This window comes from Podarcis bocagei (assembly GCF_964188305.1).
Source record: "Podarcis bocagei genome assembly, chromosome: 8".
Taxonomy (NCBI): Eukaryota; Metazoa; Chordata; class Lepidosauria; order Squamata; family Lacertidae; genus Podarcis; species Podarcis bocagei.
Window position 1 is genome coordinate 34067849 of NC_138133.1, and position 26778 is coordinate 34094626.

The following is a 26778-nucleotide window of genomic DNA, read 5'->3' on the forward strand; positions in this document are numbered from 1 at the left end:
GTGAATAGTACAAGTTGAGGGATGTATTCATGCAGTGTTGTTTTTTCTCTTTAAAAATGTTTAGGGGTACTCTCATTTTTCTGCTCATATTGAAATACTGCCCCTCAATGAGGCCAAACTTAGATTCACACAATGTTTAGGGGTATGCGTCCCCCCAGAAAAAAATCACTGTATATAGTATATATACAGGAATATATACTATATTCCCTCTCTCATGTGGCTCTGAACATAAACCCCTCCCCCATCAAATATAGTAAAAACAACAAGAAGAGAGAACTTTTCTATAAAAAAAGAAAATACTTTTTAATTAATAAGAAAGTGCATAACATCAAGAAAACAAAGGAGAGGAGACATAATCCTGGTAAGTATGGTCATTTCATCATTATTTAAGTGTATGTCCCACTGTAGATGTCCACCACGCATATCCCAGGCGAAACAAGGCTTTATTTCACCCTGGTCAAAGACCCAGTTGGCACCCATTTGCGCGCGCGCACACACACACACACACACACACAGGCTGGGAGCCTCAATGGCGCCCCTCAGTTTCAATAGCTAGCTGTCATCTGGCAGGGAAAGGAGACTATGGTGCTAGAGAAAACAAGTCAAAAGCCCTGCTGGACTGGCAGAACTGGTTTCACAGTTCTTGAGATCCTGACCATAATATTTGGAAGGAAACCCAGGCCACATATCTCCGTGTTGTCAATGAGGAATTCTTTAAAGAAGGAGTGTCTGGCAACCATAATTAAGGTTGAAACATACTCTCAAATGTTCCTGCTCACTCTTGAGTACACAGATGGCTTGCATTTGCTGAGAAAATATGTGTGAGAAACTGGCAGAACAAGTTATACTAGTACTGTAGATTGTGACTGCTTTTCTTTGAGCTTTCTGGGAGTCATCCAAAAAAACTGGATAAACGGATACCTGACTGAATATATCCGTATTTACAAAAAAGACAAAGATTATTATTACAAAGCTTATTATTGATGGTTACATGCATATGTGTTGTTTAAACTTTATCATATTAATCTCAACTGCATTTCTAGTTTCATTATGAACTGTAAATGTTTCCATGTCATAAATGGCAACTGTGGGGAGGAAAAATTACTTGTCCAGTGCCACACAGAACACCATAGGTCAGCTAGGGAGTCCCATACGTTGCTGAGCCGCAGATCAAATACTGCCATTTTGTTCTCAATATGATTTGTGTTTTATTTTGGTCAGGAGTATGCTGGGCAGTATAATTATAAAGTCCCCTGTCCATGTTGGTTAAACGTGACAAAAGATAAGGGGGAAAGTTGAGGATTGGCAATTGAGATGTGAGAACTGAAGATGGCATCCAATAGTAATGGAAGGATAGGTGAGATGGGAATGTGATTGAAGATGGAATGGTATTTCTCTTCCCACAGTTTCTTCCTGGTGGGGCAGGGACTGCAGCTTTCCAAAAGCCTTTGGCCCCTTGGCTAGTGTCAGAGGCCACCGTGTGCTTCCTCCAGCTCTACAGATTGTATCAATCTGCAAAAATAATTGTAGGTGAAAGGCTGGCAGGAATACTTGTGGTTAAATTAGGCTTGATGGGAAATGCTGGATGTGTGCCATTTGATAATGAAGAGGGTGGGATATCTTAGTAAAAAAGAAAAGAAAAGAAATTGAGGGAAGAAGCCTGCTTGTTAGGCTGCTGCATTGCCAAAGGTTAATTTCTTCATAATAATAATAATAATTTATTATTTATACCCCGCCCATCTGGCTGAGTTTCCTCAGCCACTCTGGGCAGCTCCCAATCAAGTGTTAAAAACAATACAACATTAAATATTAAAAACTTCCCCAAACAAGGCTGCCCTCAGGTGTCTTTTAAAAATAGGATAGCTGCTTATTTCCTTGATATCTGATGGGAGGGTGTTCCACAGGGCGGGTGCCACTATTGAGAAGGCCCTCTGCCTGGTTCCCTGTAACCTCACTTCTCACAATGAGGGAACCGCCAGAAGGCCCTCGGTGCTGGATCTCAGTGTCTGGGCTGAACGATGGGGGTTCATCTCCTGCCTTCCTCTCCTGCAGATAATCAGTTCCAGCAGGACATTGTTTCCTTGTTCATGCACGGTTTGATAAAAGAAAATAAAGGGAGGTAGACTGTTTTGTGTGACTGGTTGAAGCTAGCTTCCATCATAGCCTTAAGAAGAACTGCATGGGATTCATTATAGTCAGGCTGTGATATGATCAAGTGTGTGCTAGAACAAGATGCATGATGACTGCCACATGAGATGTGTGACCTCTAGCAACTGTGAAGTATATGCTGTTACTTAAGCTGACATAGAAAAGCTATTTATGGAACAAAGGTTTCTCTGACCCCTTGACAGTAATTTAGCTTATAACTGAGATGCATGAAATATTACAGATCACTTTAAAATAAAATACAAGGCACATTCTAGATCATTTTCAGGTGTCTGGTATTACTTTGCTATCAATATATCAGTAACATATTTCTTAAATATATTTACTGAGTTGCATGGTCTGTTCCAACTCTACAATTCAATGATTTTATGTTTTGCTGCCCCAGCTCAAGGCTGATGTAGCAGAGGAGCTTGTCTCAAGCCTCCAATCTTTAAATGGAGCAGTTTAGGATTCAGCTGATCCATGGCTGGTCCTGCTCCACTATCTGCAACACTCCAGTTTTGTGGTCTTACACTGACTATCATTAGCAGAACTTCCACCACCAGTTGCTTCCTAGCCATCCATACTTTTACTAAGTGCTTCAGGAGCCCCCACAGTAGCAGAGGTTTTTGGAGGGGTGTCTCTGTACAGCCATATCACTACTATTAACATAAAGGTTGTTATCCCATTGAACTGTGTTCTTCTTGGGATTGTACTGTAGCCTGAATTTTCTTTGGGAGCTGGAACCTCCTTTTTAGATATGACCATTCCAGCAACCATGTGAGAATAGAGTATACATGCACACAAAACAGTAACTGTGAAGTAATCTCTGAGGAATATCAGTAGCACTCCAGAGCTTTACATTTCCTACAAGGACTTAGAGCAACACCTGGGGGACCACTAGTTCCCCAATCCCCAGCCCTGTTTTAGAGAGCTGGTTTTATTGACGTTTTGGCATTTATAACTCTGAATTCTGCTTTGGTTAAAAGCAACCTTGAATATAAAAAAGGGAATAAATACTACTACTAATAACGGAAGTCAATTATCCATCGGTTCACTGCTTCAAAGGTCATCACAAGTCCTGTTCGAGGCAAGAATTTACATACAGTGCATAAAAAAATTGATAATTGATTGGGGGAACGGACCAGCAATTACTTTTTACCAATAGTTAAAAATAGCAAGTTCTCTGCTGTTGCTTTGGCGAGGATGGCGTCATTTGAAAAGCCTTTTAGAAACACCTTCCTTGATGCTGCTCTGCGAAAAAACACTTTTTTCCTCTCCCCATATCTTGGGGAAAGCAATCCCACCAAGCACACTCCAGTACTCGCATGGCAGAGAGACTGGCGCAAAAAAAAAGTACCCGTTCTTAAAAAGACAAATAAACTGGGACGTCGCTTCCTCTTGCCCGCTTCTCCAAATCGTCACGGACGCGTCTCGCGCTAGGACCCCGGAGGCGCGGGGCCGGGTGCGGGGCGGTTCCTTCCATTGACGGAGGCGCTGCTGGCTGTCGTGACGTCACATAGGCAGGGCCGATTCCCTCGCTGCCGAGCGCTCCTGCTTATTGTCGCCAACCGCTCAGAAAGAGCAGCGGCAAAAAAGAAGCTGCACGGCGAAGGCGCGAGCTGCTGCATCTGGGGAGGCGTCGCGGGCCGGGGGCCGGAAGAGGGGCGCGGGGCAGGGGGAAGGAGGAAGGTCGGTCGCCGGCGGCGCAGCTCCCTCAGGCACCCGCAGGAAGAGGAGGAGATGCGCGGGTTTTGGTGCGAGGGGCCCTCGGCGGCGTAACTGTTCCTGATAGGGCGAGGTGAGATGGAGGCTGCGAGAGGTCACGTCCCAGAGCACTTTCTGGCTGTTGGGGAGCTCGCGCAGAGCTCCTTTTTGCTTTTTGAGGCGGGGGCGGGGAGTGTTTGGGAGAGTTGCTAGGATGAGTATGAGGGAAGTCGAGGGTGGAACGGTTGCTTTGTGCTAGAGCAGGAGGCTGCCATTCAAAAGGCAGGCATCAGTCACTTCGGGATAAGCGAATTATGTCTCTCTCCAAAAAGTTCCCCTTCCTTTCCCGAACTGTTATAAGGCTCTTCCTGTGAAGGCTGCGGCCAATTCCCCCAAACCCTGCCTGTCCTCTGGAGGCTGAGATGGCTCAGCTGTGCGGGAGTCTCGGTCATTTAATTTCCCAGCAGTTCACAGTTGATCATGTAGGCTCAGTAGGATGCGTTTATGGGAAGTCTGCAAAGTTTCCTCAAAACTAGAATGTAGAAGAGCTGCCCCAGCCATTCCTGTGCACTTTAGTCAAGCCATACTCGGTAGCACTTGACATGTCTTTCATTTCCTTCATCTGGTTTCTCTTTTTACTATAACATCTTGGGATTCTCTCTTCTCTATCTCTTTTTGGGTTTTTTGTTAGCGTCATCAATTCCCTTTCCTTTCTCTATGGTCTTTACACCATACAAGCAGTTAGTGGGGTAATCAGATTTCAAAGAGATATATTTCACTGATTAATTGGTTAGATAATTGATTCCATGTGACTTTTCAGAAAGTGCTCCCAGTTGATTGGGCAGCAGATATTAATTGATTTAAAATAAAAAATTCAACTAGTTATAAAAGTGCAGCTGGCAAGTGTTGTCTTCTAACAGAAATACCCTCTTCTCTCACACACATTTAATTAGGTGTCATCTCTAAACCTCATTCATGTGCTCCTTCATCCCTATGTTGTCATGTAGATGTTGGTCTGAATCACATAACTATCTATTCCTGGTGAGATTTGTTCCAATTGAGCTGATTTTACTCTTGGTTCAATGGTGCAGGTCACATAATTTATGGCAAAAATCCAGTGAAATGACCTGACAAGCATTCTCTCACAACCTGAAAATGTATTGAGCCATTCAAAAGATGCTTTCCACATAGGTTGTGTCATGTTATCTTCAGTTGGGGTGGGGAAAACATGTGCAGATGTGTCTTTGGTAATGCCAAAAGAGATGGAACTTGAAGGCACAGTCATTCTTAGTCAGAGAGAAGCAACTCATTGAAGAACTCTCTGCTTTGAGTATGGTTTCTGCAGTACAGTGGTACCTCGGGTTACAGACGCTTCAGGTTACAGACTCCGCTAACCCATAAATAGTACCTCGGGTTAAGAACTTTGCTTCAGGATGAGAACAGAAATTGCGCAGTGGCGGCAGCGGGAGGCCCCATTAGCTAAAGTACCTCAGGTTAAGAACAGTTTCAGGTTAAGAACGGACCTCCAGAATGAATTAAGTTCTTAACCCAAGGTACCACTGTAGTTATCTTAAACGGTTATCCTAGCCCCTGAAAGTGGCTACGTGTTATTCCTGTAAATAATAATGGAGTATGCCAAGTAACTTGCACAGTCATCTTGCCTGCTGTATTGTTGTGGAGTAACCTGAAGACCCCATAACTAGGTACATTACTTTGCTACATTTTGAGAGAGACTAATGTGTTGAAACCAGTACCATAATGAATGAGTGGTCTTTATTTTCTGAAAAGCCTATAGTGACTGTGTGTGCATCTTTATATACGTTCTTTCTGAGAGGATTTTATTTCTAGGGATGCTAGACTTCCACAGTCTTGGCACTCAACCAATCCATTGTTGAACATGGTAGAAAAGGCACTGGTTGAGACTGGATTCAAGAAGAGTGACTTTCTGTGGTGCTTTGTGATTTGCCCAACTTGCTGTAACAGGAGATCATTTTCTACACAAGTACAAGTTTGAGATTTTATCTTTGATTTTTTTTGTTTGCTTGTTTGTTAGGGCTGCCTAAAGAAGGACACATGGAATGACAGATTGCTTAGATATGAATAAAAGCCAACAAAGCCTGAGGAAGAAGTAAAAGGGGGATCCCTTTGCAGCAGCTGCCCTGATGTTAAGGGACTTCATATTGCCCATCATGGAGGCGGATGGCTGGGAGTGGCTAGTGGCTCCGATTCAGCAGCTGATATCCTGGGGTGCATCTGCAGCCATGGTGTTTGGAGGTGTGGTGCCATACATCCCACAATACCGAGATATTAAAAGGACACAGAATGCAGAGGGCTTTTCAACCTACGTGTGTTTAATGTTATTAGTTGCAAACATTTTAAGGATACTCTTCTGGTAAGTTGACTCTTATACCACTTTGAATGTTTTCTCTATTCTTGAGTTTCTGCATGTTGATGTGAGAGGTGCTGTGAGATTAAGTGCCTTTTGGACATCACAAAAAAAATCTTCATAGAAGGAACATAAAATCTGCTTGAAAATCACAATTCCTTTACTCGGTGGTTGATTGTGAACAGCTTTGTGAATTATCATTCATAAATTCTACATTGGTCATACAAAACTGAAGTAGAAGAAGGATTCATCCTAGATTTGATTCTAGGTCCCAATCCCAATCCACTCTGAGCTGCAACACATTGGCTATCAGTAATACAACAGCAGAGAGAGTAAAATATTATGGAAAAGTCTATTTTGATTCCGAATCTGAAAACTTTAATTTCACACACACACACACACACACACACACACAATATTTTTAAGAAAAACTTAAAATGGGAGAATAAAATAAACAGAATATTGAGTTAAAAATAGTTTCACAGATTTCTTGCTATCCATGTGAGTCACAGCATGCTTTGTTGCCCAGGTATACCCTCTTTTTGTTTTGTTATCCATTTGGCTGCAAACACATAGGGTTAGATCCAGACTTAATCATGCTTACTGATTTCAGTGGATTTACTGTAGGCATGGCTAAAGCTAAAAGCCCAACTATGTCTTATTAGAGTGAGTCCTATGAATTAAATAGGGCTTACTCCTATTTACTCTAAGTGTGGTTTAGATTACAGCCCTGGTATGGATCTAACCCATAGTATTCTTTATGTAAGTGGTTGAGGGTGTGGAGCTGAAGAGATTTGTCTTCCTAATTTTTAGTTTTGTGTTGCTTTGCACTTTTCCCCAAAATAGTCTCTTGCTTTGCTTTCTACTGTTCCAGTTATGGCTGGAGTCCACAGAATGTGAATTTTTTGGCACATCTATTAGAAGGTTATGCTTATAAGTAACTCAGTAAATCTTGAGGCTGTCCTCTAACAGTTGATCTGTGTAGTCATTTATTGTAGAAATCTTCTGGGCTACAATATTTCTGTGTGCAATCTGTGGCCCTTCTACTGTTCTTAAAATATTTCCCACTTTTCTGCTCTTATTATACAGGTGTCAAAATGGGCTCCAGCATTAAAGCTAGCATAACCAATCCTTTATATGGTGAACTTTGCTTCATAATAAAATATAATTAACTTTGGGCATTATCCCTAACCAACAACTCATTTTATGAGAAGTTTAGTCTGAGGAAGAGACAAAGGGTAGTGGACTGATGCCCCACCCACCAACCTCAAAGAAGATTGTTCCACATAGCTTTCTTGCATCAAGATCCTAAAATTTCCTAATTTCTAAATAATAGAAGTCAGTTGTGGAAGTCAGCCTTTCCCATCCCGATACCCTCCAGATTTTTAGATTACAACTCCCATAAGCCCCAGCCAGCTCGACCCAGGAGTGAGGGTTGATGGCAGTTGTAGTCCAACAACACCTGGAGGGCAGCAAGTTGAAGAAAGTTGGTATAGTTAATTGGAGCAATGAGTGCAACTGGCAAATTGGTGTTGTTGCTGCCTTTCCCCCCAATGGCTATAGTCCACTAACTGAAGTGAAAAGTGCATAGGGTAGCTTGATTACCATCATTCAGCTTCATGGTTTTGTAACAGTATCTTATTATTTGTTTATATAAAATGTTTATCCTGCCCATGCACCACTTGGGATTAGGCACTTGAGATATTTACAGTAACTTGTTGAATAGAAATAGAGATACACAAACAAACCCACCGTGTTTGATTGACTCTTTGCAAGACTCTTGGATTATTTCCTATGTCTGCAAACTTTTGCTTGAAATCCATAGCTAGCTAGCTGTGTAGTGCATGTCACCTTGATATGTCTCAAACAGCTATTACGAGTTAACATATTTTACAATATAGTGAAAGAGTATTTTGTCATTGGGTCCAACCATTGCTTTGACATGCTGCTTGGTTCTATTGTTACCCTTGTAGGGTAACACTATAACACATGCCATTTTTTCTTCTAGCCTTATGTTTCTTTACTGCTTTGGTCTATTTGTATAGTTACATTTTTATTTGGAACATTGATTCCTTTCCCTGCATAAAATGTAAACATCATAAACCAGGAAAGTTCCTACCACAAAGGAAACATAAGAAGAAGAATCTGATTATGTGGACTTTAGTTCACAAAAGCTTGTGTCATTATTTTGTAATCTTTAAGGCTTCACAAAATGTTTTCGTTTTTGCTACAGCAGATTAACACAGCCACCTCTCTGGGAAAATAATGTTATAATGTAATAGTTCTGTCACAAGTCTAATATTTACAAATTATTTCTAACTCCTGTTTTTCTGGGATAGTAGTATGTGGTTCTCCTGTCTGCAAGAGATTCAAAAACAAGTAGTTTTAACTTCCTGTCCTCTAAACATTTTTTTCACAAACATCTGAATTCCCATCATTATTTTTCTAGGAATGTGATTCCTAGCAGGTATTGTTAGAGATAGGTGCTTCAAGGTGACAGTCAGCAGTGTATTAAATAAATACTGTACAAGAAGCACATTGTGGGGACCTTTTTTTGAGCCCTTATACTGCTCTTGTCGCCCTCACACAAGGTCAGACAACTAATCATACTCTTCTGATGCAGTGTTGGAAAATGCATCTGTATTTTTTAAATGTCCCCACTGCTCCCTGCCCTTGCCTCCTATCAAAGGACAGCCATGGTGTTTGTTCTAATTTCTGGGAAACATGAGAAAAGACACAGGAAATAAACAGGCCCATTTCATTTTGATAAGCCATACTTGTCTGTGGCAAACACAGTGGATAGGCAAAGTGGATAAGCAAAGTGTGTAGAGTGGTAACAATTTAGTGCTGGGTTTGGTAACTGGGTTTGCCCTAGGATTATTGTAATGTACAATTTCAATACTTGATCTTAATGTAAAATGAACACTGGGCTTAGGGAGTTTGGGACTTTAAGTCAGTGAATGAGTAACTCAGTTTTACCTCTATGCCAATATTTCTCTACCATCACTCTGGTCCTGTTCAGTGCACTCTCGTCATCTTATTACTGAACTTAAGGGGTGTTTTCCCCATGTCAACTTCTTATTTTTATCACTGCAACCAAGCTATTTATTTATTGATCCATGAATCTTGGGAAAATACCCATCCCCCGATTTTAATTTGTTTATGGATGGCCATTTAGGTCAGATTGCTATAGCTCTCATGGATGTAATGTGAAACCAGGAATTTGGACACAAGCCAAATGTTACTGAAGAGTATTCTTCTCTGTTGATTTCATTGGATTGCACTGTAAATCCAGCATCCGACCTTCAGAGGATTGGCCACTGTCCAAATTCATCTTGTGTCGCCTGAAGGAGAATAAAATGGGTGCTGTTAGTTTTTAGCGGTGTGTGTTGTAGGTCAAAAATGTTAACTCATTTGTCACTTTTTAAACATGCGGAATTGTAACTGGATTTTCATTTATACCTTTCCCTGTTTAAAAGTTGTTGAGAGTTTAGTGATGACAGAAAGCTTTGCTACTTGAATCAGCATAAACTGGCTTTTAATCAGCACAATAGTTAGTTGTAATCCGTTGTGTGGTTATGCTTCTGCTATGCTTCTACTAATGGTCAAAATTTCATAGATATTTATTTCTGTTTCATAGAATCATAGAGTTGGAAGGGACCACAAGGGTCATCTAGTCCAACCTCCTGCAACGCAGGAATCTTTTGCCCGATGTGGGGCTTGAACCCACAAACCTGAGATTAAAAGTCTTGCACTCTGCTCTGTCTGAGCCAAGTCTATGATGTTCATGCTTAAATTATAGAACTTCTGATGCTGATGGAAATTGCATCTTAATTTATTATCAGTAATGCTATGAATCAGACTCTGTAAACTCAATCTAAAAACTGTTTCACGAAGTTTGTTTGAAAGACTTGCATCTCAGCTAAAAATTTGTCATACAGTTTTGACCTAACTTTCTCTCCACAAATTAACTGGTTTGGCATAATGGTGGTAAGGGGAAACTTGGGGGAAGTCTTAAAAAGTCTCAAGCTGTAGAGAGGACAATGCAAACTTTGCTCCCCAGGAACTTGTTGGAGAGGCAAAAAAAGAGAAAAAGGTCTGGGATGCTTGCTGTAAAAAGAGCAGCATTTATTGCCACAGGACCTGAGGTGGATTAAGTTTTGGTTGCAGAGATTTAATGAAACTAGGGCAGATAGGCTGGAAGGAAACAAACAGGACTGGGAAGAAATTTAGGGTGGAATTTAGTCAGGAAAAAGCTTACAGGAAAGAGAAGGCAAAGAGCCATAATGAATTAAAAACACACCCACTCACCCAAGTTTGGGGAAGCGAGGTTTGGTAAGCCATGGAGGCAGACTTCAGGCAAGAGGTATTGTCTGGCCTGTCAGAAGCATCTTCCAGCATCCCTCTACAGCAGTGACCAGGAGACAGGCAATGCAATATGAGCAGCCAAACTACACCCAGTTATACTTATTTTAAACGTCAGTGGGGCAAGGTTGATTTATGACAGGTCTTCAGGAAAAAATAATATGAGTGAGCAAAGAAGAAGCCAAGTAGAGTCAGTTTGGTAGTGGTAGGGAGCAGATATTACTCCAGGCATAGGCAAACTCGGTCCTACAGATGTTTTGAGACTACAGTTCCCACCATCACTGACCACCGGTCCTGTTAGCTAGGGATGATGGGAGTTGTAGTCCCAAAACATCTGGAGGGCCGAGTTTGCCTTTGCCTGTATTACTTATACTGTATATCCCATTTTTCTTGGGGAAAGAAACCTCTCGGTTTCACATTCCATATTTATAACTTATTCATGGGTGGGCAGGACAGATTTGTCAAAGGATGGAAAACTCATGTTGCTTCTCAGCATTATGTGTGTGAGAGAGGTGGGGTGGGGGGAGAGAAAGAGAAAGAGAGAAAGATCTAGGTCACATACTGACATCTGGGAAATTGCAAAAAATTGACTGAGGCCACCCAAGGGTAATGAAATGTCTTGCTTATTAAGAATTTCTGGGTCAAAGCTAAAAATAATATTTTTATTAATATAAATAATATTTTTTATTAATAGTGAAATGTCTCAGCATTAGGTGCCACAGTGTAAATTAGGCTTAAAAGAACAAAGCATAGAAATAGAAGCTTGCAATCTTTAAAGACATCTCAGGAATATTGAGTGGGATGGAAGGGACACAAGGAAGGGTTTGGAGAAACAGCAGAGATCCAAGGTTAACTCTCTGCCACTTTTTTATTTTAACAGTATCCATCTGCTCTGGGGTTCACTGGACCCTCTAAATTATAGCTGGAAAGAAAGACCACAATTGGCTTCAGGGTTTTTTTAAACAGAAAAATATTGTTTAACAGCAAAACTGTTGAGATACATTTAACACCATAATTTTAACTGGGAAAGTGTTAAAACTCTTGAGTTGAAGAGAGCACCTAGCTCAATAAACTACTACTAGAGTGTTTCTCAAGTTTTGTAGCAGCATAAAAATTGAATTTATAATGGAGATAAAATTCTAAGGTTTTTCCACCTTTCATTCATTCATTTATTTATTTACTAAGTTTATATACTTGTAAACTGCTTAGTGGTTTTATAATCAAGCAGTATATAAACTTTGTTAAATAAAAAAAAATTGTATTTACTAGACTTCTAAGTGGTATAATTTTGAGAAAATTGGTGGAGATAAGAGTGGACTCCAGTTACACTCTGAAAGCCATCAGGGATCAGAACTGATGGCTTTCTAGATGATTTGGGACTCTAGATCCAATCACTGTCGGCCATGCAGACTTGGGCTGATGATTCTTTTAGTCCGCTATCCATAGGGCCAAAGTAGTGTCGCTTTCCCTTCCATTTCAGTAGAGATAAATCAGGCCCCCAGTAGCGTAATAAGTTAAAATGGATTTAAACTTCTTATTTTTTTAATTAAGGAGGGGGGAAGCTGAAATACTGTGGGAAAACTGATCCCAGAACTGTTGGAGAGATGTGGAAGAATTCAGTGTAATGCTAAGCCGATTGCTTCATTGCTGCAAACACTTCTGCTTTTCTGATAGAATGGTCTGCCCTCTTCTCCCCCATGTGCTGTTCTGAGGGTTCTCCAAGCCAATTTGGGGAGAGTGAGGGGAGCTGGGGGCAAGCCTCTATGCTAGTGGAAGTCCTTGTGTGTGGCCGTGCTTCTTATTTGAATGAATCCCATCCATGGAGTATGAAGTCGTTCAGGTTTGCTATTTTAAAAAATTGATACTTCAAACAGCCGCTGGGGTCCACAGCAATATCACTTGCTGTTTCTTAAAGGGAGGCTTACTATTCTGCCATGCTTTGTGAAAACTGGACCCATTTGTTTATTAAGTTTTAATATGTGCTTCTTTATCTTTGCAAACGAGCAAATGACATTACATGACAAACCTGTTGTAATTTATAGCTGTTTAGGAACCTCAGTGCTAGTTGAACTGGATTTAATGATATCCATATCTGAGTGGAAGCAATTCTCCTCACACAGTTGTCCCACCCACTACTACACCACATAACACATTTCCCAGAATTTATTTGGTCACGTTTCCATAACATACCTTCAGAGACGCTGAGAGTGAATCGACTTACTATATCTGTGCCTATTGTTTTTGCAACTTCTGGAGTGGATCTCAAGCTGCTGTCAAAATTGAAATGAGGGAATAAAATTTGGTTTACGTCTCAAGTACAGATTTTCAGCAAACCTAATTAAACGGCAACACATTTTCTTACTGTTAGCATCTTACCTGCTTACAGTAGATAAGATAAAGGCAAGTGTTTGCATTAGATTTCAGTGTGTGGAAGCTGCATACTACTTCCAGACTTCCTGGTGACTAAAGGATAACAAGACTTCCCCCCACTCAAAGTTATGTAAAAGATTGACTGACCAATGTGACAGTAGTACTTCCTGGTTTTAAACAGTTCAGAAAATGACAAACCAACTTAGCAAGCACCAAATCAACATCTGTTGCCTAGCTTGATAAGAGCAATATATCTGGCAGTTTCTCTCCAGAATTTATATAGATTGGTGTTGGAAGTGAAAACAGGAAATGGAGTACTAGATTAGTGTTCATTGTTTTTGCACCCTTCCTTTGAACACCAGTATTGTCTACTCAGAGAGAGGGGATACTAGTCTAGATGGACCATTGATCTACTCAGGGAGTTTGTACTATGCTAGTGGAGGAGTGGGGAATTGGCTTTAATCAGCCAGCTAGATTGTAGGTTCCTCTACCTTCAGGCCAGTTTGAGAGGTCAGAAGTACCTGCCCACCAGTCAAATCAGCTGACATCACTATGATGTCAGTTGACCCATTTTCCCTTTGTATTGCAACAAGCTGCACTATAGAAATGAGCATCCGAACCCAGCCAAGCAGGGCTTGAAGTGACTGCCGATTAGCTGTTTGATGCTGACTTCAGGCTCTACATTTCTGTTGGGATCTTCTCACCACGGAGTTCACCATAGAGAGTTCAGGTAGCTCATCCAACCTCAGCAGGCTTGAAGTCTGCATCTATCAGCTGATTTGTGATGGCAGCAAAGCTGCCTTGCTAGTTCACAATCAGGAGCAAGTGTGGTGTGGAAAACTGTCGGGTCAAATGGGGACCTGTGCTGTCTCTAATTAGGCCTGTGAACTGGAGGTTTCTCACCCCTGTGCTAGTGCCTGCTACATGTCTACATAATGGAGGGTGTGATAATGACAGAAAGTAAATGGAATTAGCATAGGATAACAGAGGGTTTTTGTGGAGAAGGTTTGAGCACCTTCTGTGGAGAAGGGTGATTGTTATGATTTAAGACTCCTTAAAATAATTAAGTTGAAAGTGGGAGCCTCCAATTTTCAGGTATATGTTTCCTACAGTTCATTTGCCTTTTGGCCATAGGCCATAACTGAATTTAGGATGATGACATACATTAAACTGGCACTAACTGCAATATACGTAGAACTGCAAATATTGCAGATCCAATAGTCTTCGGAATAGTCAGCGAATGATACAGCTTTTTTTCTTTTATAACCCTTCAATTTTGCTTGTGCTTACCCATGAGATTTATTAGGGGATTATGGAGGCTTCTATGCAATTCAGGAAGAAGAATTTGGATAGCAGCCAGTTCTTATTGAAGGTCATGCCCAGGTTTTATGATTAGGATTTAATGCAGTCATAAAAGGTAGACTATCCTGTAACATTTGGCTGATATCCAAATCCTGATCCACAGGAAACATAGCTAAAAGACAGTAGTAAATTAATTTCTTTTGGATGGCTTGTTTCTTAATTTCACTCTTAGTTGATTTCCTATGCTTCCTAAATTAATTTTTGCTTGGCTCTCAGTAATACTTATTGAAGATACGCGGCTGCCTATTTTTAGCGTACTGTTGCTATGGTTCTTTTATCAGCTACCCTAACTCTGGACCCCTGTCCTTTACCTTTTTTTTTTTTTACATCCTAGGCCTTCTTACCAGTCTTCAGCCTCCTCATCTGCCACACACCCAGTTGCTCCTCCTACCATCTTCTAAACTTGCTTACAGAAGCGACACTGTTCACAAACATATCATTTCTAGCAAGTCCTCTCAAAGTACTAGAAGATTTGTGAACATAATGTGCTATAACTGTGGGAAGCTTGTTTGAGTTTGGAAAGGAGGAGGACAGAACTAAAAGAATCTGCTATTTATGGTGTAGTGTTTTCAGTGAAGTTTCTTGGTTCGTTTTCTTTCCCTCCCCACCCCATTTGGGACCTAACTTAGAATTGGATTAAACTACAGCTCAGCTTTGGAATATGAGAATAATAAAGAGTGATAAGCATCATGCAGAAATCTTTCCTTCACCACTGTAGGCTTGCTGAAACTCTCCCCTAATACACATGTTGTACATCAGAAAACAGCCCCTCCCCATTTCCAGTATGGTGCATAGCATGTGACACAGGTTGTATGTGCATATAGCATTATCTCTGTAACCATTTTTAAGGTGAGAAGTTTGTGGAGATTAAGTGCAGCATATATGTGATTTTCGGCATGTTGGGTGTGATTTGTCCCTTGGTAACCGGCAAATCCCCATTTGTCTGAAATCAGGGAAAGGATTGGACATATTGCACACATTCACATGGTTGGGTTGCTAGTAAGTTTATGTGTGCATGTGCAATATATATTTAAGATAATCTTTTGGAAGTTAGTTGTTCCTGTGAGTGTGTCTTTCAATTATTATTTTTAAAGCTTAGGAAGTGAAGAGATCTCCCTCTAGTGGTTTTCACGAGAGAGAGACTGAATTCTATACATCAGTTTAAACTTAGGGGAAAGCATTCTTCTTGTTAAAAGCAGTTCTTGAGAAGATGAAGTACTATCCCTACATAACTTCATTTGTATCATGTGACCCCAAGAAGCACAGAAGAAAGGCAGTCATGTCCACATAATCTCAACCATTTCACTGTAAATATCCTCAAAAATCCTCCGATTTCCCCATTACTCCAAAGAAACAGTGTTAGAAAGCTAGAAGCTAAATAGACCTTAAACCTAGGTTATGGGCGCAACAATGGAATGTCCAGGCGCACTTTTTTATAACAAGAATACAAAGCCAAAAATGAATGAACTGCAGCTAAAATATTATGTTTATTTTTCACATGGTCTCTAGTCCTTCACTTGCCCACCTCCCCCTAATATTCTTAAGAGGGTCTCTTCTTCAGTCTTCAGAAAGTAGCTGGAAGTGAGTAGGCGGGAAAAAGGTCCTCCTTTCCTTCCACTCTGCAGTTTTAATCTGAAATCATATGGACACTACAGTGCCCAGAGCTGAGAAACTACTTGCGCTAATGAAATTCCTGGTTGCAAAATGCACCTAGAACAATGGGAGTTTCAGACACTGCAGTGAATCCTTTAGTTAACGCAAAGGATCACCACCCAGCTAAGCAACTTCTGTGGGATTGTTTCCTGGGATTGTTTCTATGGGGTTGTTTAAAAAAAATTTATATCCTCAAAATCCTTTTCTACTTTTACTCACTGTATTTTGCAAATTGCTTGTAAAAGTAAACGTTGTCTGATGCCTGGTCAGAAAGAGCCACGTAGGGTAGACCTGAAAAAAAACCTTTACATCTCCCCTGGGGGGAACCTATGCCCCTAGAAAGAAGTGCACATCCACATTTGAAAACGCCTGCTTTGAGGGATTTTTTATTTTTTAAAAAGTTGGCCATTGCTGCAATCCAGCCTGCATTTACCAGGAAGGACTGACTTCTGGTTAGCATTGTGCTGCAATGTTTTGCTCTTGTCTGGTGCTGCACTAGCCCTGTCTTGGCTGCAGGGACATAGGAAGCTGTCTTGTCCTGGGTCAGACTCTTGTTTACATTGAGTAGCATTGGCTCTCCAGGGTTTCAGCGAGGTGTTTCTCCAGCCCTACCCAGATATGCTGGGAATTGAACCTGGGACCTTCTGCATGCAAAACAGTTGTTCTACCACTGAGCTTTGGCCAGCAGCATGCCAGATGCATCCTAGGCTTAGGGCTGTTGAATAACACTTGGGCTAGTATGGAGTATAAATGTATTAACATAGTCCAAGTGGAATTCTTTGATCCACATTTGTGTGTGTGTGACTATTTCTGTTGAAGTTGGTAGAATGAATGTTCATGATTTGATTTGATTTGACTTGTCATCTTTTGTTCCAGGTTTGGGAGGCACTTTGAATCCCCTCTACTGTTGCAGAGCATCATTATGATAATTACAATGTTACTGATGCTGAAACTTTGCACTGAAGTACGTGTGACAAATGAGCTGAACATAAAACGGCGCTCCTTTTCAGGTTAGTTGAAGCCCTTGGCCAGTGATCCTATGTACTGTCCTTCCCTTCTGCATTTGCAGTTGGGTTTTTTTTTTGTTACTGAACTGTAATTTGGCACATGTTATATAAAACTGTCTTTAAAATAATAATAATAATCCTGTACTAAAAGAACATTCAGCCTGACTTGTGGTAAGGGGCTGTTTTTTTTTGGAAATTTGTTATTTGTTTTTAAAATGCTTTGTTATGAATATGCCAAATGCTATTCAGTAGCTGGCATCATGTTTTGTTGCAAAAGTTAATTCAATTGAGCTCTGGGTTAATTGCAGAACAAAATGGTATTTTGCCTGTAGGAGAAGGGTGGTCTCACTTTTTGATCTCCAAACCTAAGAGCAACCTGATACTTTCCAGGTTGTAGTTTTAATTTGTTTTGATTACGTCTTTGTTGGTTGTCAGTTTGTTTTGATTCTTCAATATATGCTTACTTAAAAAAGAAAATGCTGCAATCCTAAAATGCAAGATAGCTGCCTTAATTTATGAATTGATTGGCCTAGGGCATTTACATTTTCTAATGAAATATGCTATGAGATAATGTGAGAGAATGAAGCATATTGTAGCACAAAACTCACTCTGTGTGCTTGTATTTGGGTCAGATGGGGGGGATCCTTTGGAGCTTTTCTTCTGAATGCTGGCACCATGCAAATGATCAGCACAAGGTATTCCTTGATTGTATTCATTCATTTGCATATAATGGAGAAATACCCTTTTCCCCAGGAGGAATAAGGAAAGGTGGTAGGAAGAGATGCTTTTCTGTTAATTCCAATTTAAGTATCTTTTAAGAAGATAACTTTGGGAAGCTGGAAATAAATGTTGAAATTGCAAGCAACTTCTGCTCTGCTTTTGTATGGACTTTTGGGGGTCATGGCTGAAATTCGATAAATAAAAGTTTCCCTCTCACATTTTCTCCATCACATTGATATAGTTATCAGGCCAACAGACTAGAAGAGCCATTCCTCCTGCTGGGTTCCTTTTTGCTCTGAAAATACCGTATTTTTTGCACCATAACACTCACTTTTTTCCTCCTAAAAAGTAAGGGGAAATGTCTGTGCGTGTTATGGAGGGAATGCCTACGGGTGGCATGCCTACGGATTTTCCTCCTCTAAAAACTACATGCGTGTTATGGTCGGGTGCGTGTTATAGAGCGAAAAATACGGTAATTCTCTTTACAAGTCCAGCCTAACCCCCCAAAATATCATAGGGCTCATGCAAGTGCAACTTCCAGCTGCTTTAGAGCTAAATTAGAAGTGGTGTTAATTGTGTGAATGCAAATAATGTGCATGCATTTTGTTATGTAAATAGGAGCCACAGGAAAGCCTGAGCAGGTTTGGGATCATGAAGGGTGAGGAGGGGTAGTTTAACTCTTTATTTCCCAGCCACAGTCCTAGTAAAAAGGCCTCTGTTTAATGCTGTTTGCAATTAAAGGAAAGCTTCCATTGGATTCTCACACTTTACTGTGATTGCTGTTTACACAACAAGAACCCGCACATTTAATTGTGTTTGCACAATTAATATCATGTCCTGTTTCACCTTTGTGGTAATACTTTACTTTCTGGAGCAATGTGTACAGAGAGCTCCCATTTCAAAACCCTGTTGGCATCTGTTTCCTCAAAATTCAAGACTTTGAATCTTGGAATGTATCACAGTTGATCTGTGAGTTTCTGATATGCCTGCTATGTTGCTGCTGAAGAAGAAGAAGAAGGAGAAGAAGAAGAAGGAGAAGAAGAAAGAAAATGAACACTTGAAACACCCCTGTAGCAAACACTAAGGCTACAGTGCTGTATATGATTACCTTGGTATAAGTCCCACAACTCAATGAGGCTTGCTTCTGAGTAGACATATATATAATTGTGGTCTGTCTGTTTTTGCACTCAATTGACTAGCCTGTACTAGCTAAGTCACTGTGTTCCAGTGTCGAAAAGCTGTACATTTGTTCAGATTTGGTATCCTGAGTATATATATATGTATATTTAAGTGTGTTTGTAGCCCAGGTATTAGAATGCAAAGTTAGGCTAGCCAGTGTGCAGGTAGAATCAAGGTTAATTTAGCCATGGAGCTAACTAGAACATTGATTTTGTTGTTGCCTTAAAGCAAAATAAAGTAACAGAAACTCTGCAAGCACATTAAATTCTTTGATTTGCAAAACGTATACAGAATTCATAATTTACAGAATGCAGAATTGAGGTACCTGCCCAGAATTTAATTGTGTTAAGCACAGAGTTTGAATTAAGTACCGTATTTTGCGCCCCATAAGACGCTCCGGCCCATAAGACGCACCTAGTTTTTTTGGGGGGAAATAAAGGAAAAAAATTATTTCCCCCCCAGGCGCGGGGCTGGGGCAGCCCGAGCTTCCCCCGACCCCAGCCCCCAAACAGGCAGCTCTCTGCAAGCCGTGGGAGCCCAGCGGTGGTTCCCGCTGCTTGAGGAGAGATCCGCGAAGCCTGCACGTGCTGGGATCAGCGCTTGCAGGCTTCGGGATGCCTGCAACTCTCCCCAAGCAGTGGGAACGTTCCCGCTGCTTGGGGAGAGATCCGCGAAGCCTGCGCGTGCTGGGATCAGCGCTTGCAGGCTTCGGGATGCCGGCAACTCTCCCCAAGCAGTGGGAACGTTCCCGCTGCTTGGGGAGAGATCCGCGAAGCCTGCGCGTGCTGGGATCAGCGCGCGCAGGCTTCGGGATGCCTGCAACTCTCCCCAAGCAGTGGGAACGTTCCCGCTGCTTGGGGAGAGATCCGCGAAGCCTGCGCGTGCTGGGATCAGCGCGCGCAGGCTTCGGGATGCCTGCAACTCTCCCCAAGCAGTGGGAACGTTCCCGCTGCTTGGGGAGAGATCCGCGAAGCCTGCGCGTGCTGGGATCAGCGCGCGCAGGCTTCGGGATGCCTGCAACTCTCCCCAAGCAGTGGGAACGTTCCCGCTGCTTGGGGAGAGATCCGCGAAGCCTGCGCGTGCTGGGATCAGCGCTTGCAGGCTTCGGGATGCCTGCAACTCTCCCCAAGCAGTGGGAACGTTCCCGCTGCTTGGGGAGAGATCCGCGAAGCCTGCGCGTGCTGGGATCAGCGCGCGCAGGCTTCGGGATGCCTGCAACTCTCCCCAAGCAGTGGGAACGTTCCCGCTGCTTGGGGAGAGATCCGCGAAGCCTGCGCGTGCTGGGATCAGCGCTTGCAGGCTTCGGGATGCCTGCAACTCTCCCCAAGCAGTGGGAACGTTCCCGCTGCTTGGGGAGAGATCCGCGAAGCCTGCACGTGCTGGGATCAGCGCTTGCAGGCTTCGGGATGCCGGCAACTCTCCCCAAGCAGTGGGAACGTTCCCGCTGCTTGGGGAGAGATCCGCGAAGCCTGCACGTGCTGGGATCAGCGCTTGCAGGCTTCGGGATGCCGGCAACTCTCCCCAAGCAGTGGGAACGTTCCCGCTGCTTGGGGAGAGGTCCGCGAAGCCTGCACGTGCTGGGATCAGCGCTTGCAGGCTTCGGGATGCCTGCAACTCTCCCCAAGCAGTGGGAACGTTCCCGCTGCTTGGGGAGAGATCCGCGAAGCCTGCACGTGCTGGGATCAGCGCTTGCAGGCTTCGGGATGCCGGCAACTCTCCCCAAGCAGTGGGAACGTTCCCGCTGCTTGGGGAGAGATCCGCGAAGCCTGCACGTGCTGGGATCAGCGCTTGCAGGCTTCGGGATGCCGGCAACTCTCCCCAAGCAGTGGGAACGTTCCCGCTGCTTGGGGAGAGATCCGCGAAGCCTGCACGTGCTGGGATCAGCGCTTGCAGGCTTCGGGATGCCTGCAACTCTCCCCAAGCAGTGGGAACGTTCCCGCTGCTTGGGGAGAGATCCGCGAAGCCTGCACGTGCTGGGATCAGCGCTTGCAGGCTTCGGGATGCCGGCAACTCTCCCCAAGCAGTGGGAACGTTCCCGCTGCTTGGGGAGAGATCCGCGAAGCCTGCACGTGCTGGGATCAGCGCGCGCAGGCTTCGGGATGCCTGCAACTCTCCCCAAGCAGTGGGAACGTTCCCGCTGCTTGGGGAGAGATCCGCGAAGCCTGCACGTGCTGGGATCAGCGCTTGCAGGCTTCGGGATGCCGGCAACTCTCCCAAAGCAGTGGGAACGTTCCCGCTGCTTGAGGAGAGGTCCGCGAAGCCTGGAGAGCGAGAGGGGTCGGTGCGCACCTACCGCTCTCGCTCTCCAGGCTTCAGCGAAAGCCTGCATTCGCCCCATAAGACGCACCCACATTTCCCCTTCATTTTTGGAGGGGAAAAAGTGCGTCTTATAGGGCGAAAAATACGGTAATTGTTGGTTTCGTAGCACTCTGAGGAAGTGTGTGCAACTGTTTATCTCAAGTGGAGTGAAATAACAAAGAATCCAGTATTCTGTAACTCACTGAAGTTTGAACATGGAACATGCAATGTACATGGTGATTTACAATCAAGCCATCTATCCCTAAGTAATGTTTATCAAAATGCTGAGGGTAAACTATTTCATGCTGTTTTAACTTCCGTAAGCCTTATAGTGAAACACTCTGTTAAATTTTCTTTAAGAGTAGTGTAAAAAGACAACATAATCCATGTTTGGTATTGCTGTATATACTGCATTAAATACTTGCTCAAGCTGTGGATTCTCTGTTTTTATGTAAATACATATTTCAGATTATTTCTCAGATGTTTTTTAAGCAGTGTGTTGTGACTCAATTATTACTGTATCTAGCTTCAAAATCCAGGGGAGAATGTCTTGTAGACAGCACAGGAACTAAAATAACCAAATCCTTCCAGCATGACTACCAGCAAGATATACTAACCCTGAACTAATTTAGAGCAAATTAAGAGGCTGGCTATTATATGGAGTCAACTAGTCTGTTTTGTCTTTGCTTTCTCTTCAATGTTTTAATGTAGCTGCAGATAGTAAGGATGAAGAAATCAAAACACCTCCCAAGAGATCCTTTCTGGGTATGTATTTTACAAACCCAAGCTGCATGAGGTTGCCATCTCAACACCATCTGTTCTTCACTGCTTTTTATTTTTACTTTTTGCCCTTTTAATATTTTTGTCATGTTAGAAATGAATGCATGATTATCATTTCTACGAAGACGATGCCTGTGCTACATTTTTCATAATAATAAAATCCCACTTCAGTTTTAACACTGACTGAGGAAAAAGATGCATTCAGGTTTGCTTCTCAAGCAAGTTTTTACTCCTTCCACACATTTTTTTTTTAAAAAAATATTATTATATGTTAGTTTCCTGGCCAATTTTGGTGTCCCGTGATGTGCACATTCTTAATTGATCTTTATTTCCCTTTTTTATGCACTCAGTAATAATGTTGTATTCTTCTCATGCCTGAAGTTCAAGAGTAAGACTTCCATAGCCAGGTTGTTTCAACTTCCCTTGCCAGCATCTGGCAAATTGTAGGAGATGGAAAATAAAATCCAGGTGATTTATGAGATATGGCACCTGCAGATGTTGCTATTGCATTTTAGAGCTGAACAGATGGGTTTCTGTGTGACAACTCTGCCACAGAGATTAAATATAATCCAAGCCTATAATAGGTTTGAATCTGTTGCAAGACTTGAAGCAGCCAGAAGAGAATGGATTGCAATAGGAGGCACTTTTTAAAGAGGCTGCAAAGTATTTTACATTCCTTACATTTTGGAATTGGAGGAAATAACATTTTCTCAGTGAGCAAGTTTAATTATTCTATTGTTCAGAACATTTTCTGCTGCATCTTTTTCCAAAAAAGGGTTTTTCTTTTTTGCAAAACCTTTGCTGCATCTTTTTTTGTTCTTTGATTTCCATCATTAGCTTGTAGCGATCTTTACCAGTGTGCTGTGCAAAGATCTACTAACTCACAGGATGTAAACTTGCTTGAAACTCCCTGTTTACATTTCTGCTTCCTGTCTTATTTGTGGTGCATGGTTGAAAACAATAATATGTTGAAGTTTAGAAGGTTAGAAATATTATTCATTTGTCTTTTTTCCTGTAACACAGAAAAAGGTTACTAAAGTTGTTTTATTAGCAAGTGTTTCAAGTTAAAAATATAAATAATACAGCCTGAGAAAGTTAAGTGTTGCATTAATGCATATTTATTTATCAATATTGAACTAGCAGACTTGCCAGCTAATTTCAGTATCAATCAGGGCATGTGCTGGGAGTCATTCAAACCTGGTTCAAGGTTTAAATGAAAATGTGCACTCTGTGAATGTGTGGAAAAGTAAGTGCTTTAGCAAAACTTGCAGATTGTGGGGGCAAAAAGCCAAATATTTTTCCTTAGCGGCTCAAGTGTGCTTACAGGCCTGGCTCCAGCTCATTAAAATGGGTGTGCGAGTTCTCAACATGCCTACTTGAAATGGATATGTAGCCTTCAAAGGTGAAGAAGAGCTTTGCCAGTTATGCTTTCATGCCAGAATCTGTGACTAAGCACACTCTGTATAGTCGCTTGCAGTTGCGGACAACTGATAAAGAAGTGAGTTGAAGGAGATGGGTACTTGCATCCTATAAAAATGAGAATGATGCAGCCTGTGCACCAGAGGGTAGGGAAGTGACTCTTACCTTTAAACAATAGGTGACATTTCAGCTGCACAAAAATCAGAGGGTGATGTATGTGTGCATATTAATATGTGGCATTTTATATATGTGTGATATCTGTGTTTGTGTGTGTTGAGGAGGCCATGGAGCAGGGCCAGTGAGGGGTGTGACCTGGGATGGGGCATGATCTGGGCAGAGTCCTGAGGGTCAGGTGGTACTTGGGGCTCAACCTCATGGACCAGTCCCTTAGAATGCCACTGGTGGGCATGGTGTTGTGATGTTGCCTACTGATGATATTGCCTGGGGTGGATGCAAAGGGAAGGAACCAAGTAATGGCCAGTGAGGTAAATGATTTGCATATTGCTGCCATGCCATTCAGATCAGTGTTATACATTCTCCCACACTGTGCATGTTGCCAACCAGTTGGGAAGGATCATGTGATATTCCTCACTTTGCTGGCTGAGAAGCTGCTGTGCAAAGATCTTCCTGAGACAAAAACGTTTCTATAATGGGATTCCTGAATACAAGGAAGGACAATTAAGTTAAAGAGAACTATTAGTCATATTCTGGGGTAGTTTGTTTCCTCTTTCTGTGAGCAACAATTTGTTTTTTCTCATATTTATAGCATTTTTAAATATCTAAATTGTGTGTGCGTCGATTGAATTATGAGAGTTGTTTATGCCTGCATATTGCAGAATGCACTTTAAAATGTATGTGTTGCTAAAATAAATACTTTCCATTTTTTATTCTTGAAATTGGTTAAACCAGAGTTTTTAGGTGATAAAACAGTTTTGTAAAGTGCTGTTAGCTCAAAGAAGGATGTGTTCCACTTTATCTGAGTATCTGTTGTCCTTGGAAACTGTCACTACTATTTCATGCTATAGTATATTAGAGTGACAATGTTACCTAGGGGGTTTAGATGAATAGAAGTTCAGTAAACCTGATATATGATATTGGAGCTGTCATTTGGTATTACCTTCCAGTCACAAACTGAGCTACTTCCTTATGCTCTCTGAGGTCCCTCTTGATCATATTTGTCAGCACTTAGTGTCATCGATTCTTCTATACCCAAAAAGAAAAATTAGGAGAACGATTTTAACTAGTACTTTATTCTGAAAGTGGACTCTTTATTTTCTTAAGCATATGGATAGCTTTCTGTTTTCGAATAGAAACAACTTAGGAATCAAATGAGGAGCAAAGATAATGAATAAAACATTTCAAGAAAATTTTAATATTCAAATTAAGCCTTTGGTCCTCTTAATAAAGTATTTTTTATTTTAAAAAAAACTTGATCCCCCCCAATTACATTGTTTAACTCATCAGTGCTAGTGATATTTTGAAGGTGATTAATGTTTTCCTTTAAACAAGAAGTTATACACTTGTAACACGTTTGGATTATCATTTTAGAAGAATCATTCTCTGAATCAAGAGCATGGTAGATGTTTACAACAATGCTCTGAACAAATTAGTCATTTGTTAATGCTGTTGTGGTTTTAGTGTCACAGGTGAGATTTGCTTGAGCGCTAACATTATAGTTCTCGTAGGACTCCTGCCATCCCCAGCCAGCTGATTTGGTAATTACCAAGGAAATTGGAGAACTAGAGTCTCTAGATTATGAGAAGCTAAGTTCCTTTTATTATATGGATCTAGTAATGATATCTCATGGCAGTTCATGGATACCCTGCTGCAGTATCTAGCCATTCTTGGTTGCCATCAAAATTCCTCAGTTGTATTTGCGATCTGCACATAGAGGATAATGGTAGACCTCTTCTACTGTTCCACTAGTCATAAAGTGTGTTCAAATTACCATGCTCAAGATTATCGGCATCTCTGTGGCGCAATGGGTCAGTGCGTCTGGCTGTTAATCAGAAGGTCAGTGGTTCAAGCCCACCCAGGGATTGTTGCAGGCAAGATTCCTGCATTGTAGCAGATTGGACTAGATCACCCTTGGGGTCCCTCCCAACTCAATAGTCCATGTTTCAATGATTCTGTCTACACTTCCATGAATATATGATACTAGTGTGCTAATACTGCATGCAGTTTGGTTTTGGGGGGCGGGTTCAAACACTATTGTCTACATAAGGATCAATAGTGTCAGGAAGGGCAACCAAACCAACTATCTCCAAACCAGTCCTCATGCTTTTATCATCAGTGAACCTTCCACTGCCTCGAGGAAATACCTGTCATGTGTAATTTTATTGCTGGGGTAGCCAATGTGGTGCATTCTAGATGTTGTGGGTTTAAGTTTCTATCACCCCCAGCCACTATGGTCAATGGTCAATAATGATGGGAATTGTAGTCCACAATATCTGGAATGCCCCACATTGGCTATTCCTGTTTTTAAAGTGTGATGTAATTATGAACATTTGTAATGGGACCATTTTCCATCTCCAGGACTGGAGTATTAGGGTGCTTGTTCATACTGGCTGCTGCCCAGTATAGCATACTGGCTGTGCTATATCTTTTAATCATAAAATTTCATTTATATAGTGCTTTAAAATAGTGCCATTATTTTAATTTTGGTGCTGGTATTTCCTCCCTTTGTTGCCTTAATCCGTCTTCCTTGGTTGTTTTTTTTAAACGATTGCTATGTGGAGAGAAAATGACTGCTGCATTTATATGTTCCAAGTTATACACGTGTACAAATTTAAAATGATAGGATGTACTGAGGAGCTGGGGGGGGGGGAGCTGTGCTGATTTAAAAACAACCAGGTGGCACCACTCACCTCTTCCTGTGTTTTTAAAATGATCTGTCCTCACTTCCTCCACCAATTTCCTTTCCTTTCTTGTCTCCATCTGCTGAAATGATCAGCCAGCTTCCAGTTATGAATGTTAATTTAGCTACCATTTCATAGAGATTAATGAGGGTCAAAGTGTTTGTGTTGTTTGAGAGCCACTGCTTCAGGCTCCCTCAAGAAGATGATCCTCACTTAGATATATGGAATTAAATATGTGACTGCCTTAATTGGTTGATACCAGAACACATGAATATTTCAACAATGGATTATCTTGCTTCTGCCGTGTATTGCAAGGTCCTACTTTAAGCAGTTACAGTTTTGGAGCTCAGCCTGTTGTTCCGGACTGCTTTCTTCTGTTACTAGAAGCCAAAATAGCGAACCAATTAACATTATCCATCAAAGCAAACAAGAGAGAGAGAGAGTCTAAGTCCACTATTTGAGTTCAGCTGAGGTGCTTCTCTTACTAGCATTCCTTTCCTTTTCCATAGCCAATGATGAGACTAAGCTG

At 41.8% G+C, this 26778-nt stretch overlaps 1 protein-coding gene across 4 annotated transcripts in view; it reads left to right on the top strand.

The window, feature by feature from the left end:
- The first annotated feature begins 30 nt into the window (after positions 1–30).
- SLC66A2 (solute carrier family 66 member 2) overlaps positions 31–26778 on the top strand; it is a 64761-nt gene continuing 38013 nt past the window's right edge. The window contains exons 1-4 of one of the 4 annotated variants that reach the window (XM_081205831.1): positions 31–361; positions 5906–6244; positions 16865–16998; positions 21904–21957. In XM_081205831.1, coding sequence (XP_081061957.1) covers positions 6015–6244; positions 16865–16998; positions 21904–21957 — 418 coding nt within the window. In that variant the 5' untranslated portion in view covers positions 31–361; positions 5906–6014. Of the gene's footprint in view, positions 362–3655; positions 3947–5905; positions 6245–16864; positions 16999–21903; positions 21958–26778 lie in introns of those variants that run through there. The other 3 variants (XM_081205830.1, XM_081205833.1, XM_081205832.1) reach the window with 3 other exon arrangements.